This window comes from Marmota flaviventris, chromosome 2, assembly GCF_047511675.1.
Source record: "Marmota flaviventris isolate mMarFla1 chromosome 2, mMarFla1.hap1, whole genome shotgun sequence".
Taxonomy (NCBI): domain Eukaryota; kingdom Metazoa; phylum Chordata; class Mammalia; order Rodentia; family Sciuridae; genus Marmota; species Marmota flaviventris.
This window is the reverse complement of record NC_092499.1, coordinates 10,679,457-10,702,624: the sequence shown is the minus strand read 5'-3', so window position 1 is coordinate 10,702,624 and position 23,168 is coordinate 10,679,457. Positions and strand designations below refer to the sequence as shown.

The following is a 23,168-nucleotide window of genomic DNA, read 5'->3' as shown; positions in this document are numbered from 1 at the left end:
GACAAGTGACTCTCTCTAGTGAAGAGCTATAGTCCGATTCTACAGTGTACAGCTACACAGGGCCAAATGTATCAGGCCCACGGGCCCAGAGATGAACTAGCTTTTAATTTTGACCTTAAAATACAAATGATAGAAAGTGCTGGGGAAGAGGAGGCAGCATAGAGGTTGGTCCCATTCATCAGACAATAAAAGTGAAAATGGTTATTTCTTCCTAGATTAAGAAAAGCTAAACATTTCCCCATAGCATTCATGTACTGGGGTATCTACTGATGATATCAGATGCCAAGCACTTGTCTCACTGGTCTTTGGTGTGTGACAGCCCCGATCCCATGTGCTAGCACAGGCAATGCAGAGGTCCCTGCCGCCTCTTGATTTGTGTCCAGGGCTCTTGGGTCACAGTGTCAGGGGGTTGGGGGGTCTGTTTTGGTTCAGCCTGCCTGGTGCCTTGGCAATGCTGGAAGATGACAGCTTACTGAAGCTGGGCTATTGCCTGCGTCCAGTGTGACAGTGGACAAAATGGATCCCCAGAAGCCTTGGGTCCTTGGCAGAAGTGACTCTTCTCGTGGTAGTTAGGCCTGATTGCCATGGCTGTGCTCAGCAAGGAGGCTTACAGTAAACTGGCCACAGCTGTGTGGGACAGTGCACCTGTGGTTCCCGAGGGCACTCGGTAAACCCAGCAAGGTGGAGCGGGCCGTCAGCCAGCCAGCATGTGCAGCAAGGAGAAAGTGCCTCCTCGTGCCTCCTACCCCGCCCCATCATCATCACCACTATCCACGATCTTCATCAGTCCAGTTATAAAAAGTCATTGCCCTTGACTCCATAGACCCTACAGGGGTATCATCAAAACAAAATTAGGGGCTGGGGTTGTGGCTCAGAGGTAGAGTGCTTGCCTAGCATGCATGAGGCACTGGGCTTGATCCTTAGCACCACATGAAAATAAAATAAAGGTACTATGTCCACCTACAACTAAAAATAAACCTTTAAAAATTATAAATAAATAAAAAAAACAATAACAAAATTAGAAAACACGGGGCTGGGGATGTGGCTCAAGCGGTAGTGCACTCGCCTGGCATACGTGGGGCGCTGGGTTCGATCCTCAGCACCACATAAAAATAAAATAAAAATGTTGTGTCCACCGAAAACTGAAAAATAAATATTAAAAAATTCTCTCTCTCTCTCTCTCTTCAAAAAAAATAGAAAACACATCAGCAAGTACCTTGCAACTTTTGATTGCAAACTGAAAAATTAGAAAATAAACCCATGAGCTGAGACATGGAATTTAGGGAAGTAGTGGCTTCTCTATAATATCTAATGTCACACAACAGAGCTTTGCTTGTCTTGAAAAAAAGAAGAAGAGCACGACTTCCTTTAGAAAGTAGAAAGTACAGACTGTTCAAGGCAATACCTCTTAAAATGTGGTTTCTCAATCTCTGTGGGTTTTGGGGTCTTCACAAGATAAGGTCACTAATTGACAGTAAGCATGTAGACACTTTCTGAGATGCTAAGGGCATCATTTTATGTACATTGACTCAGTAAGAAAAATTGGGGATTTGTCATTTTTAAAATTTCAATTCTTTTCAGATCATTTTCACTGAATTTTACAGAAGTATTGGTCCGCTACAAATTGGAACCTCTTCTTCTTAAAGCCCTTCATCCCACACAGTTTGGGAAGTCTTACTTTAATTTCTCTCCATGATCTTTGATTTTAGGAAGCCCTCCCCAGATTTTAGGAAGCTCTCCAACTGCCAGGGCTTGGGGCCCCACTGGTGGGGTAGTTGGGCCAGAGAAGACTGCACTGTGGGAAGGCTGCCAGTCTAGAAAATTCTAGGCTATCAGGAACATTCCCAGGGTTATGGAAGAGCCAGAAAAAAACCTGGGAATGATGACTCCCAAGCGAGGGAGGGGGCCAAGCTTTAGAGGGAAAGGAAGGGGCGCCATTCTAATGGCCCAGACACTGGCTTGGGTTACCCCCTGGGTGTTCTATAGACAGGAGCTCATTTCAGTCCCCACGGCAGGGCTACTGCTGTGATCTCCATCTCAGAGTCCAGGGAAATGGAGGTTTGGGCAAGTTGCAGCTTGTCTGAGGTCCCTGACGCTTGACTGCTGGGTCAGGAGGAAGGAGGAGGCTCTCCTGGCCAGTTTTCTGCCCAGCGCAGGGTGAGGGCACCAGACCAGCCCCCTGGCAGGCGCTCTTCCCCTGGGATGTCTGTGAGCCCCAAGAGAATACGAGCCAGGGGTTGCTTTCAGGGACAGTTCCGGCAGCGCCAGGCTTCTGTTCCAGCTCTGCATTGGTATCTTCATTCATGCATTTTTTTCCAGGCTCGCCCTTCTCATGGGCAGGACGCACCACCCCGTAGCACTCAAGGGAGTCTTGACTGTGTCCGTGGGCTAGCAGCGGGGACCGTGCTTGGCAAGTCGTAGTCATGTTCCCTGTGCATCGCCTTCCTCGCCAGCTCCTGGGGGACTTCAGCTGAGAATGGACCTTCCCCCTCAGTCCTATCTCTACCCACAGCGCAGCCCCGTGAGTCCAGCAGGCCTCCCACGAGCTGCCCACAGCTGGCCAACCCTGATAACCAGGACCCAAGCAAGCGTCTCCCAGCCTACTAGCTGCCTGTGCCCACCCACCCCCCTCCTCATTTGTAATGCACTTGGCCTTGTGTCCAGCAAAGGGCAAGGTCCTTCCCCCTGAGCAGCCGTGGCCAGTGGCTGAGCTCAGACAATGACATGCAGGCTGATGTGCTGTGCAGTTCCTCTGGGCGCCTTCCAGGACAGGGGCAGCTCGTGACTGCTGTTCCTACACTCTGCAGCAAGGAAACTGGTTCTGTTGTTTGGGTGTGTAGTCACCATTTTGGACCATGGGGACAAGTCTAGGGGTGACACACTGTAGCAGCTCTGGAAGCAGCGAGGAGGGCAGGCAGCTGCCGTACCTGGTCCAGTGCCTCTCTTGAGAGGAAATAAGCTTCTAGAGCATTTAAGCCATTGATTTTTTTTTTTTTGGGGGGGTCTGTCACATGCAGCTGGAACCAGTCCTAAATGTTACAGTAATTAATAGAAAATATCACTCTATCTTCACAACTGCCATGTTCTATGGCATAGCCAGCCTGTCCTGAATGAGACCCACGCCACCAAGCTGAAACAGAATCATGCACAGCTGGTCACAGATCTGACCACCAAATTGCTGGATTTGTCTTCCTCTGCTGTATCCGCCCCGTCTGTCCCTCTCTCTTTAATGTGGCCAGATGATCTGATGTTCACAAGGTTAAGAGAGGTTTGTGACGGCCCCAATGTCTATTAGAAACACTGAAAATGTAGAGGTGGCAGGTGAGTGAAGGCAGGAGGAGCAGGGGAGGGACGGGGACAGAGAGGCCAATGAGGGGACACAGGATGGCAGCCTTAGATACACTGGGGACCTGGGATTCCCAAACCTGACTGCCATTCCCACGCCCCAATCTTAGGCACAGCAGCAGACCACTCAGGGTCAGGGGCTGGCCCCGCACAGTGTGGACAGGCGAGTCACCTCCCCAGGCAGGTGTGGGGAAGGAGGCCTAACTGGCGTCCCCAGCTCAGCACCACCGACTCCCAACCTCCGCCCTCGTCTGCTCCTCATGTTTCCCATCTCAGTGAGTTGTGCTGCCACCCTTCCAGCTGCTCAGGCCCAAACCCGGAGACTCCCGTCCCCAGATCCCATCCATCAGCAAACCCAAAGGACCGCCGTTCAGAATCCATCCAGAGCTCGCTCAGGGACCTGGCTGCCCCACCCGGGGCTGCCCCATGGCCAGCTCTTTCCTGCATCGTTGCCACAGAGTCCTGGGGGGCCCTGGGCTCTGCCTTTGTTCTCATGACAGCCAGGGTTGGCCTGTTAAATGTGAGTTGACACATCCTCAAAACCCTCCAGTGGATCCCAGGGTAAAGGTCAGAGTCCTTGCCACATCCCACAAGGTGCCAACTGACTTGCCTGCTCTGTGTCCCTTAACTCCTCTTCCACATCCCTGACCTTGCTCACTGTGCTTTCACTAAAGCAGCCCCCAAAGATGTCTCACCACATGAGCTTTGACCCAGGTTTTATTTTCTGGAAAATCCAGGCAATGATAATAATTTACTGTAGGTCACGTGGCTCATGAACGACAGAGCCAGGATTCAAACCCAGGCCGTCAATCTCCAGAGCCAAGCAGCCACCATTGCTACTGCAGCCGGCCCTCGGCCCCTGCGGGTCCTGAATCGGAAGATTCAACCCACTGGGGTTAAAAGAAAAAAATATATGTGTGTGCCTGTACACACATATATTTACAATAATATATTTATTTATAGTGATATATATATATATAGCTTTAAAATTACATCTTTTTTTGAACACAAACATTCCTCAACATAATCTAAAGAATACAGTATAGCAATTCCTCACTAAGTCTTTACATTGGATTAGGGGCTATAAGTAATCTGGAGACGATTTAAGTATAAGGGGGTGGGGAAGGGCATAGTTTGTGTGCAAATACCAGGCCAGTTAGAAGGAGCTTGAGTGTCCAAGGATTTTGCTAAGTGAGGGGATCCCTGGGACAATACAATCCCCGTAGACACTGACCGACGAGATGCCACTATTGTCTCTTCTTGGAGCTTCACATGCAAAGGCTCAAAGCCAGTTAGTTCAAGAACACATTCCCTACGACTCCAAGGCCACTGGTTCACCTCGCCTGGGTAAAGTATTCTTTCTTTCTTGCTTGCTTGCTTGTTTTTAGAGTATTTTTTAGTTGTAGATGGACACAATATCTTTATTTATTTTTATGTGGCACTGAGGATCGAACCCAGTACTTCGCATGTGTGAGGCAAGTGCTCTACCACTGAGCCACAACCCCAGCCCATAAAGTACTATTTCAAAGGAAAGGCACTGTCATTTCTGGTTGTAAACACACACACACACACACACACACACACACACACACGGAAATAAATGTTATCAATGACACAGTCATTTCAAGAAATTTATATCCAAAAATTTTCATAAGAATACATGAAATTTCACAAGATCATTCATCGTAGCACCAAGCCTATATTCCTTGATAGAAAACTGTCAAATAACAAATACTCCAGTTAATTTCCCACAGGGATAAATTATGCAAATAGCCATTTATATCTTAATTTACAATAATCAATAAATAAGAGTGCACATTCATACAATTTTTAATCAAAGATCCCTTTTTTTTTACAAAGCTACAGCCATATATATATATATTCTAAATAGACAAAATAATCCTTGTACTACAAAATAACATTTCACTTTTTTTTCCTCCATATTTCTCCTGAAGCTCTCAGTAAAAGTTTTCAGACACAGTCAATGAAGTCCTGCCATGACATTAAAGAAACATTAAATCTGCTAAATATATCACAGATTCCCCCAAAACGAAATACCTGCTAACCTCCAGGATAATAGCTCTGAAGAAACCCATCTCCAGGTTTAACCTGGTCCAACAGTGTTCAGTAGGGCTGGCCATGTTCCCTACAGTGTCAGCGCCAGAGCAAGTGATACAGGCAGCATCTTGGTCCAATCTCAAGGGCAAAGAGCAAGGGTCTTGACACAGACAGCTGCTCCCTCCACAGGCCAGCCCAGGCTTGAGGGATCTCAAATGCAAACAGCACTGACTCTGAGCAGAAATTGAGCCTTTTTGAGTCACTACTAGAAAAAGAGGACAGAGGCCAAAAGTGGAAAGGTCTGGTTGGGTACAGCTATTTATTTCTGCAGCTGAATTTTTTAATTTAAAAGAAATCCCCTGGGAAACCATGTCAGCTGCTGTTTTAACTTAAGGAGACCAAATTAGTTCTGGAAACCCAAGGAAGTAGGTCCCCAGGTTCTACACCAAACTTTCATCCCAAACCTTCTACCAGATGACCTTCTACTATTGCAAACTCTTCCCTAAGGCACCCTTTGTCAGATATGAACAGGAAGCAATGCTCTGAGCTTTGGCGTTCACTTATATACAGAAGTGCACATTTCCAGCACATAGGCCAATGGTGAGATCAACACAGAAATAAACACAAAGAACTATCTTGCCAACGTTTGGATTTTTAAACCTAGAAAGAACTTTTTATAAGAGGTCTTCCAATTTCCAACCTAGAGAGGTCAGGGAACTATCCAGGGTGTCTGCAGGTGAGCCCTGACTAGGATGTGGGTCGCTGAGGCCATGGCCAATGATGTCTCACTTTGGGCAATATCAGCTCTCTAGACTGCAGACTACCTCAGATTCCTTTCAAAAGTATCTCGACTGTTGCATGACATTTAGGAATACCGGTGTCCTGTGGCTATCCTTCCTCACAGCATGGTCTTATAGATAATGTGCTATTGACTTTTGATACAACTAGAAGAAGCAGTGACAAATAGCATAAACCTATCAAATGACATCTTTTCTTTTTCTTTTTTTGATAACAATGCAAAAATCATGACTTTTAAACTTAAAAAAATCATGATCCCTATCTGAGACCCCAACCAATTATGACTTCATTTAAGTCACTCATGGTCTTCAGCCACCATTTTAATCATGCTCCACCTGTGCCTTTTCTGCTTGGATTTTCAAAGGAGAAAGCCTCGTTTCGACTCTGAAAACCATGTGCGGGAGAGAGGAACCATTAGGGACAGGAGGTACCATTAAACTCAAGTCACTGATGAACTGTGTTTGATATTAGACACTGAGATTTCACTGGTAAAGGCTGTTTAGAGGCAGAAATTTTGGTTGCAAATTTGCAACTGTAGGCTAAACCATGAATTTCTGAAGGAGAGATTTAAGCAGTTGGGTTTGGGAGTCCCAGTGTGAAAACCTGGGGACTGGGGAGAAGGCTTCGAGGAAGGAAACAGCAGTGTGATTACTACACGTGTCCACCTTCCCAGTACAGAGCATGTCCATCCAACACTGGTCCAACTAGGCCAGTGTCATGAAGGATCAGAATTTCATTAGGGGGATCACTTTCTTTCCTAAGCAGTGATGTTAATTGTGAACATTAATGTCTGAAAATAAGCCCTACATTCCTGGTTCTGCCAACTACTAGCTCCAGGATGTGACCTTGTTATTCTTCCGGCCTGTGCTTTAGTTTCCTCCCATGATTGTTGGGAGGGTCCCATCAATGAATACACAATGGCTTCAACTTCCTCAGCTGGATTAGAAGCAGGACAGCCAGCAACAGGGTGGTGAATTGGAGAGAGGTGGACAGAAGCCTTGGGTAATAGAATGTTGGCAAGGAGATGTAGCCAGTGCTTGGAGAGGAGGGAAATGGAGAACTGGCAGCTACTGGGCAGGCTACAACTTTACAGCTCGCAAGGAAGGTATTTGTTCTTTGAGAAATGTGTGCTGAGGGCCTACACTGCAAACCAGCTCAGCGGTCAATCTGCCCGAGGTCACCCAGGCATCAGGTGACAGTGAGGACACAGATCTAGATCTGGTTGACTTCCCAATATGCCCACTTTCCCTATTGTATGTGCCTCCCAGGGAAGGAAGAAAGGATGGGTAGAAAAAAACACCAACAAGAGAGGGTTCATTTAAGGACGGCCTGGTTAGCTGAAGCTAGATGGGACATCAGCATGTCAAGGATTTAAACAGGTTAGCAGCAGGATCAGGCTGCGGGTGTTGAGGCCTGTATTTAAGAACAGCTTGGCCAGCGAGCACAAAATACTGGTTGTCTTTTTCCCTGATGAGAATGTTTCCTGGTGCACGGCTGCTATGGCCGGGGCTGGGCAGAACCGCTTGCCTGGTGTTTTGAGCAAGAACCTCAGAACAGGCTCCGGACACAACCAAGTCAGCCTTCTCGGCACTGCAGAGGCTACCAACCCTGGAAAGGCAGCTCAACGGCTCTGGTAACTTCTGCCAACTCTCTGAACCAGGAGCTCAGCCTCTGAGGTCACGCCCAGCTCACCACAAGCCCTGTCCTTTACACAGCCAGGGAGAATGGCAAGGCCAAGGCCACCGAAGGCCAAGGCCGCTGAGGGGCTCTTACAAACCAGGGCGAGGAGGGCTGGTGCTCACTGGGGCCCGCATGCCAGGGAAGTGGAGGGGCCCCATGCAACTCCTGCGAAGCCCAGGGTCCTCAGCCGCGGGCTCACTTCCACCAGCTGGGGGAAGCCTGGTGAGAGGCAGGGGCACAAAGGCCCCTCAAGCTCCCCAGAGCACCAGCGAGGCTGTGTCTCCTTTCTACTCCCCCACTGTGGCCGACTGGGTAAGGGAAACACCCTGTGGCAATTTTTAGCAAATAAACAAGATTCCACCAGCACCGACTCCCAACTTCCACCGCCCATCCTAGGTCCTGGGCCTTGTCCTGAGAGCAGCCCCTCACTGCTGGTTGGGCTGGTGGCAGATGCAAACTGCAGCTGTAGCCGGGATGCTCCACCTTCTCTAAATGGGGTGTCAGCAGGGACCGTGTGGGGCTGGGGAAGAGAACACGCTGGGCCCTGCAGAGACCCGCACACCTTTGTTCCTGGAAAAACCACTGCCGAGAAGCTTTTGAAGCTCCGGCAAAGCCCTTTTCTGGGACTTCAGGGTGTGGAGCTCCATGGAAGAGTCCAGGTGGGCCATTCGGTGCAGACCCAGGGCAGTCCCTCCAGCAGGAAGGAGAGAGGGTCAGGTCTCAATGCTCCAACAGGCTCTGGAGCCCTGCTGGAGCGCTGGGAAAACTAAGCTGGTGTGAAAGACTTCATGTCACTCTGAGGATAGAATCACAGAAAGAAGTTTCCTCTCCAAAGAATCCGTGACTGCTTCTGACACCCAGGAGGACACCGTCTCTACTCATTTACTCTGGCTTCTGTTGGAGGCTAAAAGTTTGTAGAAAACTTAATTGGAAATGCAAATGGTCATCCCAGAGTCACTAGTTAGCAGGGTGATGAGTCATCTTTAGTTTTATTTATTCTTGTAATGGGGTCTCACTGTGTTGCCCAGACTGGTCTTGAACTCGGGCTCCTGCAAGCCTCCCATCACAGCCTCCTCATTTCTTATAGGAGGTGCTGAGCCCTCACATGACCCCTGTGGCTGTCCCACTTATGTCACCCTTGTGAAGGGCAGGTGAGCTGCCTTAGGAGGGACTCTTGGCAGCAGTTTTTCCAGCTGAACCCCAGGAGCAGGGAAGCCATGTCCTGGGTGGCAGCTCATGGAGCCATGAGGGTGTACTTACTGGGGCTGACCTCTGGGGGAAGCTCATCTGACCAGAAAGGTCAGGTGTGGCCAGGCTGCCCCCAACAGCTCTGTGATCACCAGCTCTGGCACACACTCCTATGAGGAAATCCGGCTCATGTTCCACACTCCAGCCCGCAGAGGACCCTGTTTGTTCATTGGCAAACACCAGCGTGGTCTACTTCCAGAAAACCTGGAAACACCACCACACAGCCTGGCCTTGTGAGCATGCGGAGATCTAGGGTGGTTTACTGGGGCTGAGTGACAGAACCGGGGGAAGGAAGGGGAAGAAAGAGCCACCTGAATGGCAGCCTCGAGCAGAGCTGGAGGGTCAGCTCACCTTCTCCTGTACTGGGCATCGCACAGATCAGCAACCCGGATGTTGTTATGGCCTCAGGGAGATGCAGAGAGGTACAGAGCAGTTGGCAGAGCAGCGAGCCACCGAGTCAACCATCGGAAATTCAAAGGGGTTTGCAGATCAAGACAGTGTACGGAGCACAGGGCTCACTTCTTCTGTCATGAAACTCTACAGAAATAAGAGCCAAGGAAAGACAGCTGCACAGCCATGAAGATCCAGGGTGGGAGAAGACAGCCGCAGGCCCTGGACGCCAATCCATCCACAGCAGGGGCAGAGCTGATGGGAAGTGAGGAGGGCGGAGGGGTACCAGGTGCCTATAGGGGGAGGCCACTGAGCCACTGCATCGGCATCCAGGAAAGGTGGGGGCGAGACACAGGGCTGGAGAGAGGCACATTTGTGGACTCCCAGGCCTCCTGTCCCTCCCATGCAGCCAGATGTCCCCTCTGCTCCTACACCATGGAGAAATAAGAGAAGCTCCAACCCAGGGACACCACACACAGCAAAGGCGGGAGCAACTTAGTGGACTAGCCACTGATTGGCCTTGAGACCGCCTGCTGGGCCAGAACTCCAGCACCGCAACGGGTCTTGGGTGCAGATGGCCTTACAGTTGTGGCACAGAACAGACACCCAGGCCGGGGGGCAAGCGGGAGTTGAAGTCCAGCTTGGGCTCTCCCTCAAGCTTTGCCCTACCTCACGGCTGCACCCTCCCAGAGAAAGGGATGAAGGGTATGCTCTGCCAGTCAGGCTAAGTGCCGTGGTGGCTTCTGCCCAGAGGGACACTTGTTTTTAAAACTGCACAAGGGCATTTCATAGACTAATAGCAGCCCCGTGTGAGTCCCTCTTCCCAGGCAGAGGAAGAGTGAAAAGCTCTCTAAAGAAATGGATCGGGCCGCAGAGAAAGAATGTGCAAATACTGACACAGGATTCTCCAAAGTCCAGTCCAGTCCTCGTGGACTAGAGAAAACCCACTAGTTGACACCCAGCTTCCTGAGCATCCGCTTTTAAACATGAACAGATAGATCCACAGAATCACCAGATACTAGAGAAAAACTTGGAACATGAAAGATAAAGACAGAGACCAAAACAAGAGGAAGGAAACTTAGAGGAAGCCAAAGCAATATAAGGAGCAGAAAAGAACTTCCTCCCAAACACTATTATTGGCCGAGCGTGGTGGCACACACCTGTCATCTCAGCAACTCAGGAAGCTGAGGCAGGAGGATCACAAGTTCAAGGCCAGCCTCAGCAACTTAGGAGACCCTGTCTCAAAAAAAAAAAAAAAAAAGGTTGGGGATGTAACTCAGTGGGGTAAAGTGCCCCTGGATTCAATCCCCAGTACAAAACAAAACAACGCCAACAATAACATCCATAGGGCAATAGGATCTGCATTCCTGAATCAAGAACAAAACACTACAAAACAAAACCCAGAACAATGAACAGTTTTGGAAATCAACATAAAATTGAATATATTTTCCTGAAAGCAAATCAAAAAATAGAGATGAGAAATTAAAAAGATAAAAACATTAGAAGATTAGTTGGAGAGGTCCTATATTGGAATGACAGATCAGAATGAAAGAATGTAAATAATTTCGAGAAAACTTAAGACCTTTCTCTTAGGGCTCAGCACAAAGTATAATAGCAAAGATGTGACACCATCATGACAGTTCAGGACACCAAGAACAAAGCATTCTTCAGTGTTTCCAGGGAGAGGAGAAAACCAAGTCACATGGGAGTCCAAAGGCATCACAGAGGTCAACAACCACAGGTGGCGGGGCGGGGTGTATTTTGTAACTGCAGTTCTCTGCTCAGCCACATTTGCACAAATGCATTTTGCATTTTAAGTCATGCAAAAAAAAAAAATCTCAAAATATTTGCAACAATATACTTTCCATGTTCCCTTTCTCGGGTTACTGAAGAATGTCACTCCAAAGAGAGATAGGGAGGGAGGGTGGGGCAGGGCAGAGAGAGGATATGAATCAAGGGGGAAGTGTGACTAGGAAGGCCATGTGCCCGAAGTGAACATGTGGCTCAGGAGTGAACATCCCTGACAAGCCCATGGCAGTGTCAATGCTGGATGCACCAAAGAACATGATCTAACTATAGGGTCCGGGCACAAGTGTCACCTCCATCTGCAGTATTAGCAGGTCAATAGATGTTTCTAAATAAATTAAAAGAATAAAGTGTAAGCATGTTATGTAGAAGTGCAAAGGTAAATATTAGAAGAACAGCTCAAAGTGTTCAAAATGGTTACTTCTAGGAGCAAGTTGCCTAGAACATAGGAAATTGCTAGTTCTCATTAAAAACCTGATAGTCCTTTTTTTTTTTAATTAAAAAAAAAAAACTCCAAGGAATGGGGTGGCTTGTCCAGCAGCCTGTTATAACCACCTTCTTCCATATAAGCCTATACTCAAATGAATTTTTTATCCTTTAAAAAATCAGTTTACTGCCAACCTGAGCCAAATGAGTTTTGGGCATCTTGCCACTAGATGTTTTAAAGAACATTCAAAGAGGAGGTGAGGGAGGGAGCCTGCAGAGAGCTTCTGAACAAGGCCTAGAGCTGTGAAACAAAATGATTCACATTTGGGTCAGCTCTTCTTTGGCATTTAATTTGGGCAGAGACGTCCAGGTGCCCAGGGTTATAAAATATCACACACATAATCTTTATTATGCGTACCTCTGAACTTCTGACGTTGCCAGGAAGCTCATTAATTAGCTCATTTTCTACGGGCTCCTGGCCTTCAAGATGGAGACACTCCAAGCTCCAAGAGCTTTTGCCTGGAAGGCTGAGATTCTTTGGGGGAAGGGAGGCAGAATGGCACAGAGGCCAGGTTTCGGCCTTAGGGGCTCCACCATGCTGTGTAAATTCTTTCCGTTTTGCTGGAACTCTGTATCTGAGACCTGCTGCTTGAAAGAAGAGAGTCCTTGGATTGCTAGGAAGGAATGGGATTCCCCGAGTAAAAGCAAGGCTGGTATGTCAAATGACACGCCTTGACAGGTGTGAAGAATGTTCCAGAAGGTATAGGGGTTGAGCTTGAAGGTGAACAAAGCTTCCTCATGGAAAAGACAGCAAAAACAAATTGAAATTTTTTAAAAAGATAACAAAACAAAGTTTGATAGGTGCCCAAATATTTGGTTTTGCTTGAATGAGAACATTTTTTTTTTCCCTAGTCATTTTATCAAGACATTCATGTGCACAGTAGAAGTTTCCTGCAAAAAGGAACAGCTCTGGACTGGGCATCAGGGTGCTCATGACAAGTCTATTCCTGGTGGGCTGTGTGACCTTGGCCAACCTGCTGTGCCTCTCTGGGTTCAGCTGGACAAACTGCTCCCTGAGCCTTTGCTGAGTAGAGTTCATAACTTTGGAAGGAAGAGTTCATAACTTTGCATGCTCTCGAGGGGGAGGGCAGAGGCAAGAGGAAACTTAAACAGCCTTCACTGACCTGAGTCTTAGCAGGACCCAGGCTGATCTGATGGGAGGGTGGGAGAAGTGCCTTTGTCTTTCTTACAACCCACCTGCTTTGCTCTACTCCATCATGGCTCTGGAACTTTCCAGAAAGACTTTTCAAGAAACCCGTTTTGATGACCGGCAAGGGGTGCCAAGGCCACAACAGGTATTCTGAGGTCAGCATGCCCCAAAGCATTCCAGCAGCACAGTGGGCACTTGTTCTTAGCCTGGCCACCTCCAAGCTCCTCAGGACCTTTCACAATGCCCTGCTGGGCCCCGAGGTCTCACAGAAGATCAGCCAAGTGGGAGTGGGGTCTCCGCCTGCTGGGAGCCAGCTAGAGCTCTGTTTAGAACACGTTGTCTAGATTGGCTCCTCTTAGGTTTCACTTGACAGAAAATATGATTTTCATTTGAAAAGTCACAGTTCTAACTCCAACCAATCAATGCAAAAGCAAATTAAAAATACATCTCAACTGGGTATGGTGACATTCAACTGAAATCCCAGCAACTCAGGAGGCTGAGGCAGGAGGAACACAAGTTGGAGGCCAGCCTCAGCAACTTCACAAGACCCTGTCTCAAAAAAATAAAAAGGGCTGGGGGTGTGGCTCAGCAGCAGAGTGCCCTCAGATTCAATCCCGAGTACCAGGAAAAAAAAAAATGCATCTCACTCCTCCAACCCCTTCAAGAAAACCAGGGTGAGAAATGCAAGTGCTGTGGCTCACAACAGAGCCTTGGTCTTCTTCCTTGATTCTGCCATTCCCTGGTGCCCTTTCTGGGAGCCCGCAGCTCGGTGCTGCTTGGTTCCCCCAACGAATGCAACCAGTCACCAGACTGCAGCAGGTGCACAGACCTGCATCTTCACCCAGACACCTGCACTTGGAGGAAACTTCTTCCAGGTAAGGTCCCCAGGGGACCAACGCTCCTCCTCATCAGGCAGACCTTCATCCGAGAGGTAAGTAACTAGAGTTCATCCAGGACCTGGGAAACCTGCATGCATCAGAGCCGAGATCCAGGTGTTGGCTGAATATTGGTGACGATGCTTACCATCTGATCAAGCAAGGCACAAGGACAAGACTCACCAGGGAGGCGGCTGCCACCTGAGTTCTGAGCACACAGCCAAAGGGGAAAGGTGCTCTCAGGCCCCAAGGAGGGGAAAGGACAGGAGCAAAGCAGGACAGCAGGGGGCGGGGCCTGGGCTCCCCCAGGTCTTCCACCACCTGCAGAAGCGGCCCCACCCCCAACACAAAACAAAATGAAGTAAAAGGACCCCACCCTGGTCAGGGGCCTGTCTTTTTTTATTCTCCAGACACACACATCAGAGCCTGTTGACATCCAGCTGCGGGAAGAGCAGGAGGCAGTAGACCAGGAGCCAGAGAAAGAGAATAAAATACATCACATCCGGCTGCTGCACAAACTGTGTCAGGGAGTCACTCTGTGGGCTCTGGCTGCCCAGGGACGTGGCTTCTCCAGAATTTTTGGCCTTCCTACAGAGGGAAAGACAGGGGACAGCCGTTAGTAGCAGGGCCCCAGGAGGGTGGCCCATACCCCTGCTCCATCCCCACTGCCCCAGAGCCCAGGACGTGGTGTGATGACTCCGGGAGGCCACAAGTCATGGGCATGGACCCAAGGATGAGGGTGGCCATCCCGGTGGCCCTTCTGGCTTCCACCTGCCCAGCTCAGCTCCTGGGCACCAAGCGGGAGGAATGGTCAGCACTGTCCCACAGATGGGCATACTGAGACTTGTGAGGGCGGTGACTTGCCCCAGCTCTCCAGGGACACTGCCTTCATATCACAGTGTCCTCAGGATGCTCCCCTTAAGGAGTGAGGTACTGACAGATTCCAGTTACTTTCTAGTCATGGAGGGGACTCCTCAGCCATCAAAAGGAGTGCAGAGTGCCCCAGTGACAGGTGATTTCAGAATGGCCACCAGAAACATGTAAAGACACCCCTGAGTTTCACTTCTGGCTTTAGAATATCACCATTAGGAGAATTATTAGATATGATTTTGGCCAGGTGTGTCTCTTTTATTCTACAGGACGCAGGGCTTAAAATGACACTTCGCTTTTGCCTGCTAAGTCACGGGGGCTGGCAGGATGGTGGGAGCCAGCCTAGGGCAGAGCAGAAGAGAGGGTCCAGCTGACCTGGGGGAGGGGCTGATGTGGGTGCCTGAGTGGCAGCGTCTAAGGCCCTTCCTGAGCCTGAAATGAGGAGGCAAAAGACAGCATCCCTGACGTGTGGGGGGAGGGTGTCAACTGAGTGGAGTGATTCATGTGATTCACGTAGCACGGGATGCACACCTGTAACCTCAGGGACCTGGGAGGCTGAACCAGGAGGACCCCAAGTTCAAGGCCAGCCTGTGCAACTTGGCAACACTGTCTCAAAATAAAAAAGTAAAGGCTGGGATGCAGCCTCGTGGCAGAGTGTTTGCCTAGAGTGTGTGAGGCCCGGGTTCCATCCTCCAAATGGCGATAAAATAAATAAATAAGCAAACTGAGTGATTCACATGCTGATAATGATCAGCTGACAGCATTTCTCTTTTTTAAATTATAGAAAAAAGTGAATTTCAAGGGTGATAAACGCTTGTTGTGGACCTGTGATCGACACCCGCATCTGTCACCCCTCGGGTTTTACTTTCGGCTGCTCTATCTCAAGTGTTGTCCTATGAGCCTGTTCAGCCTAGTCAAAAACTTGACTTTGCATTTCCGTTTCAGGCCAGCAAGGGAAGCTTGGCTTGCTTCTTTTTTAGGAGCCAGAGGGGAGGAGTCCTAAGGCCCATGCTCCTGGGGATTGAGCAATATTCAGACAGAAGCTTCCAATTCCAGTTATCTAACCTCCCAGGCCAAGTCAAAGCCATTGGGGGGATAGGGAGAGAGAGGGAGGGAGGGAGAGAGAGAAATTAAAGCCCCCGTATGACTGCGACTTGGTTGGGGCCATCGCAGACTGGGAGATGTTTCTGCTCTCTGGGCTCTACATGGGCTGTTTCTCAGCCAGCTCAGCGACATTCGATTGGGCTAGCTAGTTCTCCAACAGTAAGAAATACTTTCATGGACATCCCAGCATGTTTGCATTCCCTCTTCATGTCTGCTCTGATGCCATAAAACTGTAAAATCAGCTCAGTGAGCTTCTGAGTATTGTACCTGCAGGGGCGACAGAATGAACACAGGCTGTCAGGGGCCACTCCCCCGCCCCTCTCCTCCTGCCTGGCCCTGCGGCGGAACCTCCTTTCTGCCACTGCTTGATTTAAATGCAGCTGTCGGCTCGTAACTCAGACTCCTCTTTGCCCTGACTGGTTTTCTAAACCACACTCCAACACTGTTCATTAATATCCGCTTCACCCTCCCACGCATACTGAATTTATATTCGGAGCCTCTGGAACGGGTATTTCCTACATTCTTTCAAGTTATTATGACTGTGATCCACAAAACACAGTAGGAAAATAAAATCTCCACCCCATCAGGTAGGCTATGCCTCATTAAAAACATTTTTTTTTTTTTTTAACCCCACCAAACTTGCAGCAGAACGAAGCCACCAACCTGGTTAACATTCGGTTTCTTCTGTCATCCAGATCTGCTGCATTCCTCAATTGAACATAGCTAAAATGATCCTACAGTGAAATTTATAAACAAAACCCCGCAACCCAATTAGTAAAGATGAAATCTCTGAAACAGAAAATAAGATGATTTCAAACAGAGTCAAGGGTGCCAGGCTTTTCTCGATACTGCAAACAGCTAATTCCAAAATCAAACTGCTAAACAGTCAACATTCTCTCACCACTTCCCCACGCCCTCCAGGGTGACCGGGAGAGGCCCTCCCGCCACCCATAACCCCTTCCAGATGTGCTGCAGAGCTGGGCTGCTGCGGGTCCCCGAAATTTGAGGCTGGGTATCTGCAAATGTCAAGAGGGACCTCTACCTATGTTATGTCCCTGTCATTGAATGGGATCTTCTAGGTGTGTGTGCTGGGTCTAGGGAGGTGTCTTGGATGTGTGGTTTTTTTTTTCTTTCTTTCTTTCTTTTTTTTTTATAACAAAGAGGCCTTTGGGCTTTAAAATCATCACTTTATTTACATCCCTTATCGCCCAAACTGGACATCCAATTGGACTGTGCTTAATGACAAGGTTTCAATGTGTTTGTCTTCTATCCAAAAGTATAGTTGTTGCTCAACAGTGATTTCAAAGCTCTAGGCCTGGGAGGAGGAAGGGTGGAAAGGAATTGATTAATTAGCAGGGACCGAGGGGAAGAAGAAATTCACATACTAACCGATTCCAAAGACCTATTAGTATGGCGTCGAATGTAAATACTGGAGTCACTGTGACTAGTCCTGAAAAACAAAGACATGTTTTAAATTGACACCACCCAGAACTCCCCGAGGCTTGTGACATGGTTACCCCCAGCCCCAGTTGTCCCCGCGTGCACTCAGGCAAGTGGCGACTTCAGACCGAGGGACAGAAATGACAACTTTTATCCAACATGCCCACTTTGTGGGTGGGTGCTTATGCACAGTGAGACGGATACAGAGACACACGGACTACAGAGCGACACCGCCAGGATGCTTACTGGAAAGCAGGCCACTTAGTAATCCTGGCTTTCTGGGTCCAAGCACCCAGAGGTCCTGGGGCCCGCCTGGATCCTCTGCAAGTTAGATGGCCAAGGGCCTCACCCGGGATCTGGGCCCTCCAGCCCTCCTTCCCACTCAGAGTGCTGCTCTTGCGGCCTGGTCCTGGGTGTGCCCCTTTCCCCTCATACACAAGCAGCAAATTTTCCCACCAAAACTTTGAGGCTGGCGGGGGATGGGCCTCTGTCCTTGAAACACAGGTGGCCCACTGAGGGCTGTGGCAAGGGAGGCCTGGGCTGTCATCTAGGCTCCTAGCAGATTAGCTGGCAATGCCGGCCACAGACTTGTATCTCTGATCAGCGTTCCTCCTCTGTAAAGGGATCATCATTCCCATCCTGCCTACTCTGCAGAGCCAATGGTGCTGGTGGGCTCATGAGCTCTGAGCACGGGGTCCTGTTTTGGCGCCAGGTGTTGGTTCGGTGCTGTGGACCTCAGCATAGAGAGTCAACTCAGTTTCCTTGATTCAAGCCCCCTGAGTGACCTCCTGGGGGTCTGGGGAAAATGTATTTGTCTCAAGAGTTTATTTCCGGGCAATTTGACACTCGGCAGCTTTGGCTTTCCTGCCCACTGCTGTCCTGAGAACCCTGCCTTGCTCTGCACTGGGTACATTTGCAGCTAGGAGTTACGCCTATTACATACCAGGCCCATGTTAGGCTCAGGGAAACCGTAGTCCTTGTAATTCCATCTAAAAACTGCTACTTTTTTTCTGGCTGGTGTCACAGCACAGAAATAGAGTAAAATGTACCTACAAAGACAAAAACCCACTCTGGTGCCCAGACCCCAGTGGTGCCTCAAACAGAGCTGACCCTGACACTGCAGGCCTGGAGAGGCAGACGTGCCCTGCACGTGTGTCTGTGGTGTTTTCTAATAAGGGGGCACCTCCGTATCAGGAAGGGACTCTCCTCGGTGCCCTGGCTTTTGCAGCAAGTTTCCTTTTAGATATTTTGAGATTCATTTATAGTAGGTTTGAATCCTGATCTTCATTCTTTAAGCAAATACTTATCGAGATCCTACTGTGTGCCAGGAACCAGGCTAGGTGCTCAGAACCCACCCTCCTTGCCCTCCAGGAGCCAAGAGAAGACAAGAGAGCTCATTCATCAAGCGAGTGCCTATTTCCTTAATCTTCTACCCAAAGGATTTCAGTGAGTGCCAACTACAAGCCAGTGCCTGTGCTAACTAACTACTGGGGCTGGGCTCTCTATACATCTCTCTTTGAGGAGATCACTGGGGAGGATAAAGACATTCTTAAACACAGGTGACTACGGAAATTACAGTTCGGCTCTGCACAGTGAGGAAAAAGAGGAGCCTAGAGGAACATATAGAGGGGGATCTTCTTGGAGGAAGAGGCAGGTGGAGCTGAGAACCAAGGCTGAGATGCAGTAAGCCAGGGGACAGGCAGGTGCCAGCGTTCCAGATAGAGGGAAAGTCACTTAAGGAGCCTGGAGAGGGGCTCAGTCAAGAAACTGAACTACGGCCAGGTGCCTGGTACAGGGTGGATGGAAACAGAGATCACTTGGGTCCTGCAGGCTCTGAAACAATGGGCCTTTCTGCCTTGTCCAGTGGGGAGCCCCAAGGGAGACAGAATTGAGAGATGGCCAGAAAAACACCCTGCACCAGGGGGAGAGGCGCCCAGAACACGGTCCCTTTCAGTAATGTGGAGCCAGGTGCTGACCTCGCTGCAGATCAGTGTTCCTGGGTGTCCAGGAGGGGTGGCGTCTCCTACCCTGGAGCAGCAGGTGGAGGGCTCTGGGGTTGTCGCCTTTGCTTGCACTTGGGACTCAGCTTCCACCTGGACTAACACACTTCGTTAGCATTCGAGCTTTGCCACTGCTGTGCCTGGGTAAGGGGGAAGGACCTCTGCCCTGGGCAAGGAGATTGGACCCTGAAACGACAGCTTCCCCTCCCTGTCTGTCCTGGGCTCCTCTTCCCTGGGCTTCACCTGTGCTACCAATGGACACGGCGCATGTCCAGGGAGTTGGCTTTGCCCCCACTCCTGGCTCCCCTCCCACTTCCTTCCCTTCACAGCGTTTGCTGAGGTGCCTGCTGCTGGCTGTTTGCTCCGGCTGTTTCCTTCACGGCTGCCTCTGTTTCCCCACATCCCAGGCCCAGAAGCCAAGCAGAGTGGACCTGGAGCCCTGGGCACCCGTGGCTCTTCCTCTGGCCCCCAGCAGGCTCCCCAAATGCTTGACTCCATAATTTTCCTGATTGGCCAAGACCACTCACGCCTCCTGGGGAACAGGGGCCAGAGGAGAAATGTGGACCATGGAGTCGGCGGTTCTGGTCTCAGAGCCCGGCGCTGCCATTGCCTAAGCCCAGAGGCCCTGGGGAGTTCACAAGGTCCAAGATCCCCTGTCTGCCATTGCGAAGCACGAGCCCACCCACATGCCTCGGGTGGCGACGTGAGAACGAACGAGGAAGGCTGTGTGAAGGACCTGCACGCAGTGGGCTTGGGAAACAGTGACTCTGTGATGACGGGGAGGGGACCGGGAGACACCCGGGTCTTCTGACAGCAGAGACACATTATCCCTGTGACAAATCTGGCTCCTCTAGCAGCCTTGGAGTGACCGGGCAGGGGGGTGCTGCGAGCTCCTATAGATCATCTGAGGCTCGTCATCCTTCTGCTCCTTCCTTGCCCCAAGAAAAATCAAACATCCCAACCACCTTCCGGCCGAAGCTGGGGGAGACACCAGAATACTAACATCCACGTCTAGCTTCTATGTGACCAGGACAGAGGTCACAAGCTCCAAGTCAGTAGGGTGCCTATAAATGGGAAGTCGGGCTCCACTTGGCCCAGTGGCTATCTGGGACCAGGGCAGCTGGCAGCCTCCAAGTTCATCACTTTCCCACCAGCACCGGCTGGGTCGGGCCATTTTGGACCCATGGCTGTTTCCACCCAAACAGCAGAGTGAGGAGGGAGGGCAAGCAAGGTGCCCTGCCGGTCCTGCTCCTGACAAGCTCTGGTGACAGGCAGGCAGGGGAGCCCAGGTGCGGACTCTGTATTTCTGGACCCTTGCCCAGTGCCACCCCTGAACCCCCCAAAATCGAAAGCTGCAAACGGAATGAGTACAGACAGCGACTCTCTGGCTCCATCTCTAGGGCGAAAAGATTTTTAGTAAAATACCTGGAAGGGACTTTGTGGTCGCCAGCGTCTTCTTCTAGGTCCTCTGAGGACCGAACGGTTCCAGGTGCTATAAATAACGAGCCTTCGTCGGGGTCCACGTGCTTCCTTTTCTCCTTCCTCTTACTGCTGGTTGGCCCTTCCTGGACCTTTACTTCTAACGGGTTCGCTATATTTTCTGAGCGTGGGGATTCTTGGGACTAGAAGACAAAAGAGCCCAAAACAAGTCAAATTTCCTGCCAGAGCAGATGACATCACTGAGCAGTGTCCCAGCCCAGCCACAATACCCAGTAATCTCCCTCCAGCACCCTCTGCCCCTGAGAGAACCCACCCCAACTCCTGTGCCTTGTGTGGAATTCAAAGGCTGTAAATGGATGGAGTGAGAACAGGGCAGGGCTTAGAGTCGGGAGGCTCTCACTCCACATCCCGCTGAGTCAGCTCTTTGACCTTGAGCAGCTGACCTCTCTTAGAGCCTTCCTTTTCTGCCTGTCAGGTGGGTACAATATTCAACTCCCAACCTCCTCCCACTGTACCATGGGGTTTCCTAGAGAAGACGTCTCTCAGAGGGGCAGGAGTTGACTCCTCCACATGACCACCCTCCTCCCTGTGAAGCACAGGAAGGACCCCGGAAGTCAGGTGGGTCAAGTGTGCACAGGTGGCCACAAGCTTGAGTGGTACACACAGGCCAGTTCAGAGTTTGTGGGATGACACCCCACTGTGGCCAAGGGCCATGCAGTGCCACATCTCTAGCTCTCAGTTGGAAAGGAAGAGCTTCTGACCACTGTCATACCAGCCTCCTGAACCCATCAGCAATGTCCCATGACACAGAGAAGCTCAGGGACTGTGGAGCCACTCCTGGGACCAGGGCAGCTGGCAGCCTCCAAGTTCACCTGAGGGCCAGGTATCAAACGATCCACCCCCTGTCTCCAAGCCAAATGCCGGGAGCTCCGGGAGTGGGCAGGCACTTGTTGGAGAGGCGGAGCCAGAGTGTGAATACCAGTCCCCCAGATGCAGGGAGGGCCAGGCTCAGGAGGCCGCGTGACCTGCCCCAGTTCACACCACCAGTGCCATGGGGATTCTGTGTCTCCACTTGATTCCATGATCCCCCCCCAGGACCCCCTCAACCTGCCCACGTGCTGGAACAGCAGGGCTGGTCTGCCTTCGGCGTTCCCACTGCCAGCACTGCGCGGGCCAGGGAGAGGGTCCCGCCGCTGAGTAGTCATTCTAAGTAATGGGGCAGAGCTGCCACTCTACTCTCTCCCTGTCCCCCACCTGACCCAGACCTTTTGTCCTAAAGGAGCTTTTTGGCCGACCACAATCTGAAGAATCGCCCCCATTGTTCCCCCGTCCCCAGCTTGGGGACATGAAGGCCTGATCTCACTGACTTTTTAGGCTCCCACAGGGCAGGGCTGGCTTCGGAGAAGTCAGCCTCCAGCAGTGGGAAGAGGTGGAAAGGCAGGTTGGGGCTCCTCTCCCCAGGGGCAGTGCGTCCCTGGCCCTGCGGGACCATCTGTCCCACAGATGGCGCACTCACTGCCCTGCCCCAAACGGCCATCTCCTGCCACGTTTGCCCTCTACACCTGGAATTCTCCCCGCCACTGTCCCGAGGGCAAACTGAATGAAACCAAGCCCCAGGTGTGGCAGCTTTCCACCTGAGTCCCATCTGAGGCTCCTCAAGCCCCCTTCTCCCTGTAGCCCTCCCCAGAGTGCAAGGCTGGCTCCATCCGGGACTTTCTTGAGCAGAACTATCGTTCACCCACCTGACACTTGCCTATGCCCCAAACCAGCATGCAATACACCTTTGTCCCCGAACCATGCTGGTGTCTAGGGTCAGAGAGTAATACACAGATGCCCATGAGCTCCTGGGAGAGAACAAACCCCATGAAAACCCGCTAAGCACTCCAAGGAAGAAACGCGTCAGACACGTGACCGGCTGCAGGTGCAGGAGCCGCGCCTCTGCCTGGGCAGGGGCTGGGAAGGCTCCAGCAGGTGTCCTTTGCACGGGGCTTTGCAGGGTGACAGCTGAGGAAGGCTGTGGGACCAGCCCAGCCCAGAGCGTGGTGTGTCTGGGTTTCTGTGGGGCTGGCCTGGCTGGACAGGAAGGCAGGTCTGGGGGTGTGAGAAGTGGCAGGCTGGAGAGGGCAGAGTCTCGGGGTCATCTGGGAGTCTGGACTGACCCTGGAGACAGGAGAGGGGAGTGATGGGATGCTGAGACAGTGTTTTGGGGTCGCCCCTTGGCGGGCTGTGGGAAGGCTGGACTGGGAGGGAGGAAGAGGTGAGAGCCTGGGGAGAGACAAGGGGCACAGGGGGCACTAAAGCAACTGGACTAGCTGGTCACGTTCCCACTCAGCTTCCAGCACCAGGGGACCATTATCCACTCGGAACCCCCTGCAGCTCTACCCCCACCCCCCGCCAGATGCCACATTCCCTAATATCCAATCCTTGGGGGACTCTATGTCCCCCACATCTAACAGTACAGGCAGAATTTTCCTTTTT

At 50.8% G+C, this 23,168-nt stretch overlaps 1 protein-coding gene across 3 annotated transcripts in view; it reads right to left on the bottom strand.

The window, feature by feature from the left end:
• Positions 1–5,029: 5,029 nt before the first annotated feature.
• Clmn (calmin) overlaps positions 5,030–23,168 on the bottom strand; it is a 95,695-nt gene continuing 77,556 nt past the window's right edge. The window contains exons 10-15 of one of the 3 annotated variants that reach the window (XR_011706527.1): positions 20,676–20,872; positions 17,200–17,260; positions 16,474–16,544; positions 15,981–16,077; positions 9,481–14,420; positions 5,030–8,785 (exon numbers count right to left, since the gene is read on the bottom strand). Coding sequence is in view for 2 of the 3 variants with exons in the window: in XM_071607562.1 (XP_071463663.1) it covers positions 14,256–14,420; positions 15,981–16,077; positions 16,474–16,544; positions 17,200–17,260; positions 20,676–20,872 (591 nt within the window). In the remaining variant the exon portion in view is untranslated. Of the gene's footprint in view, positions 14,425–15,980; positions 16,078–16,473; positions 16,545–17,199; positions 17,261–20,675; positions 20,873–23,168 lie in introns of all 3 variants that reach the window. The other 2 variants (XM_071607562.1, XM_071607563.1) reach the window with 2 other exon arrangements.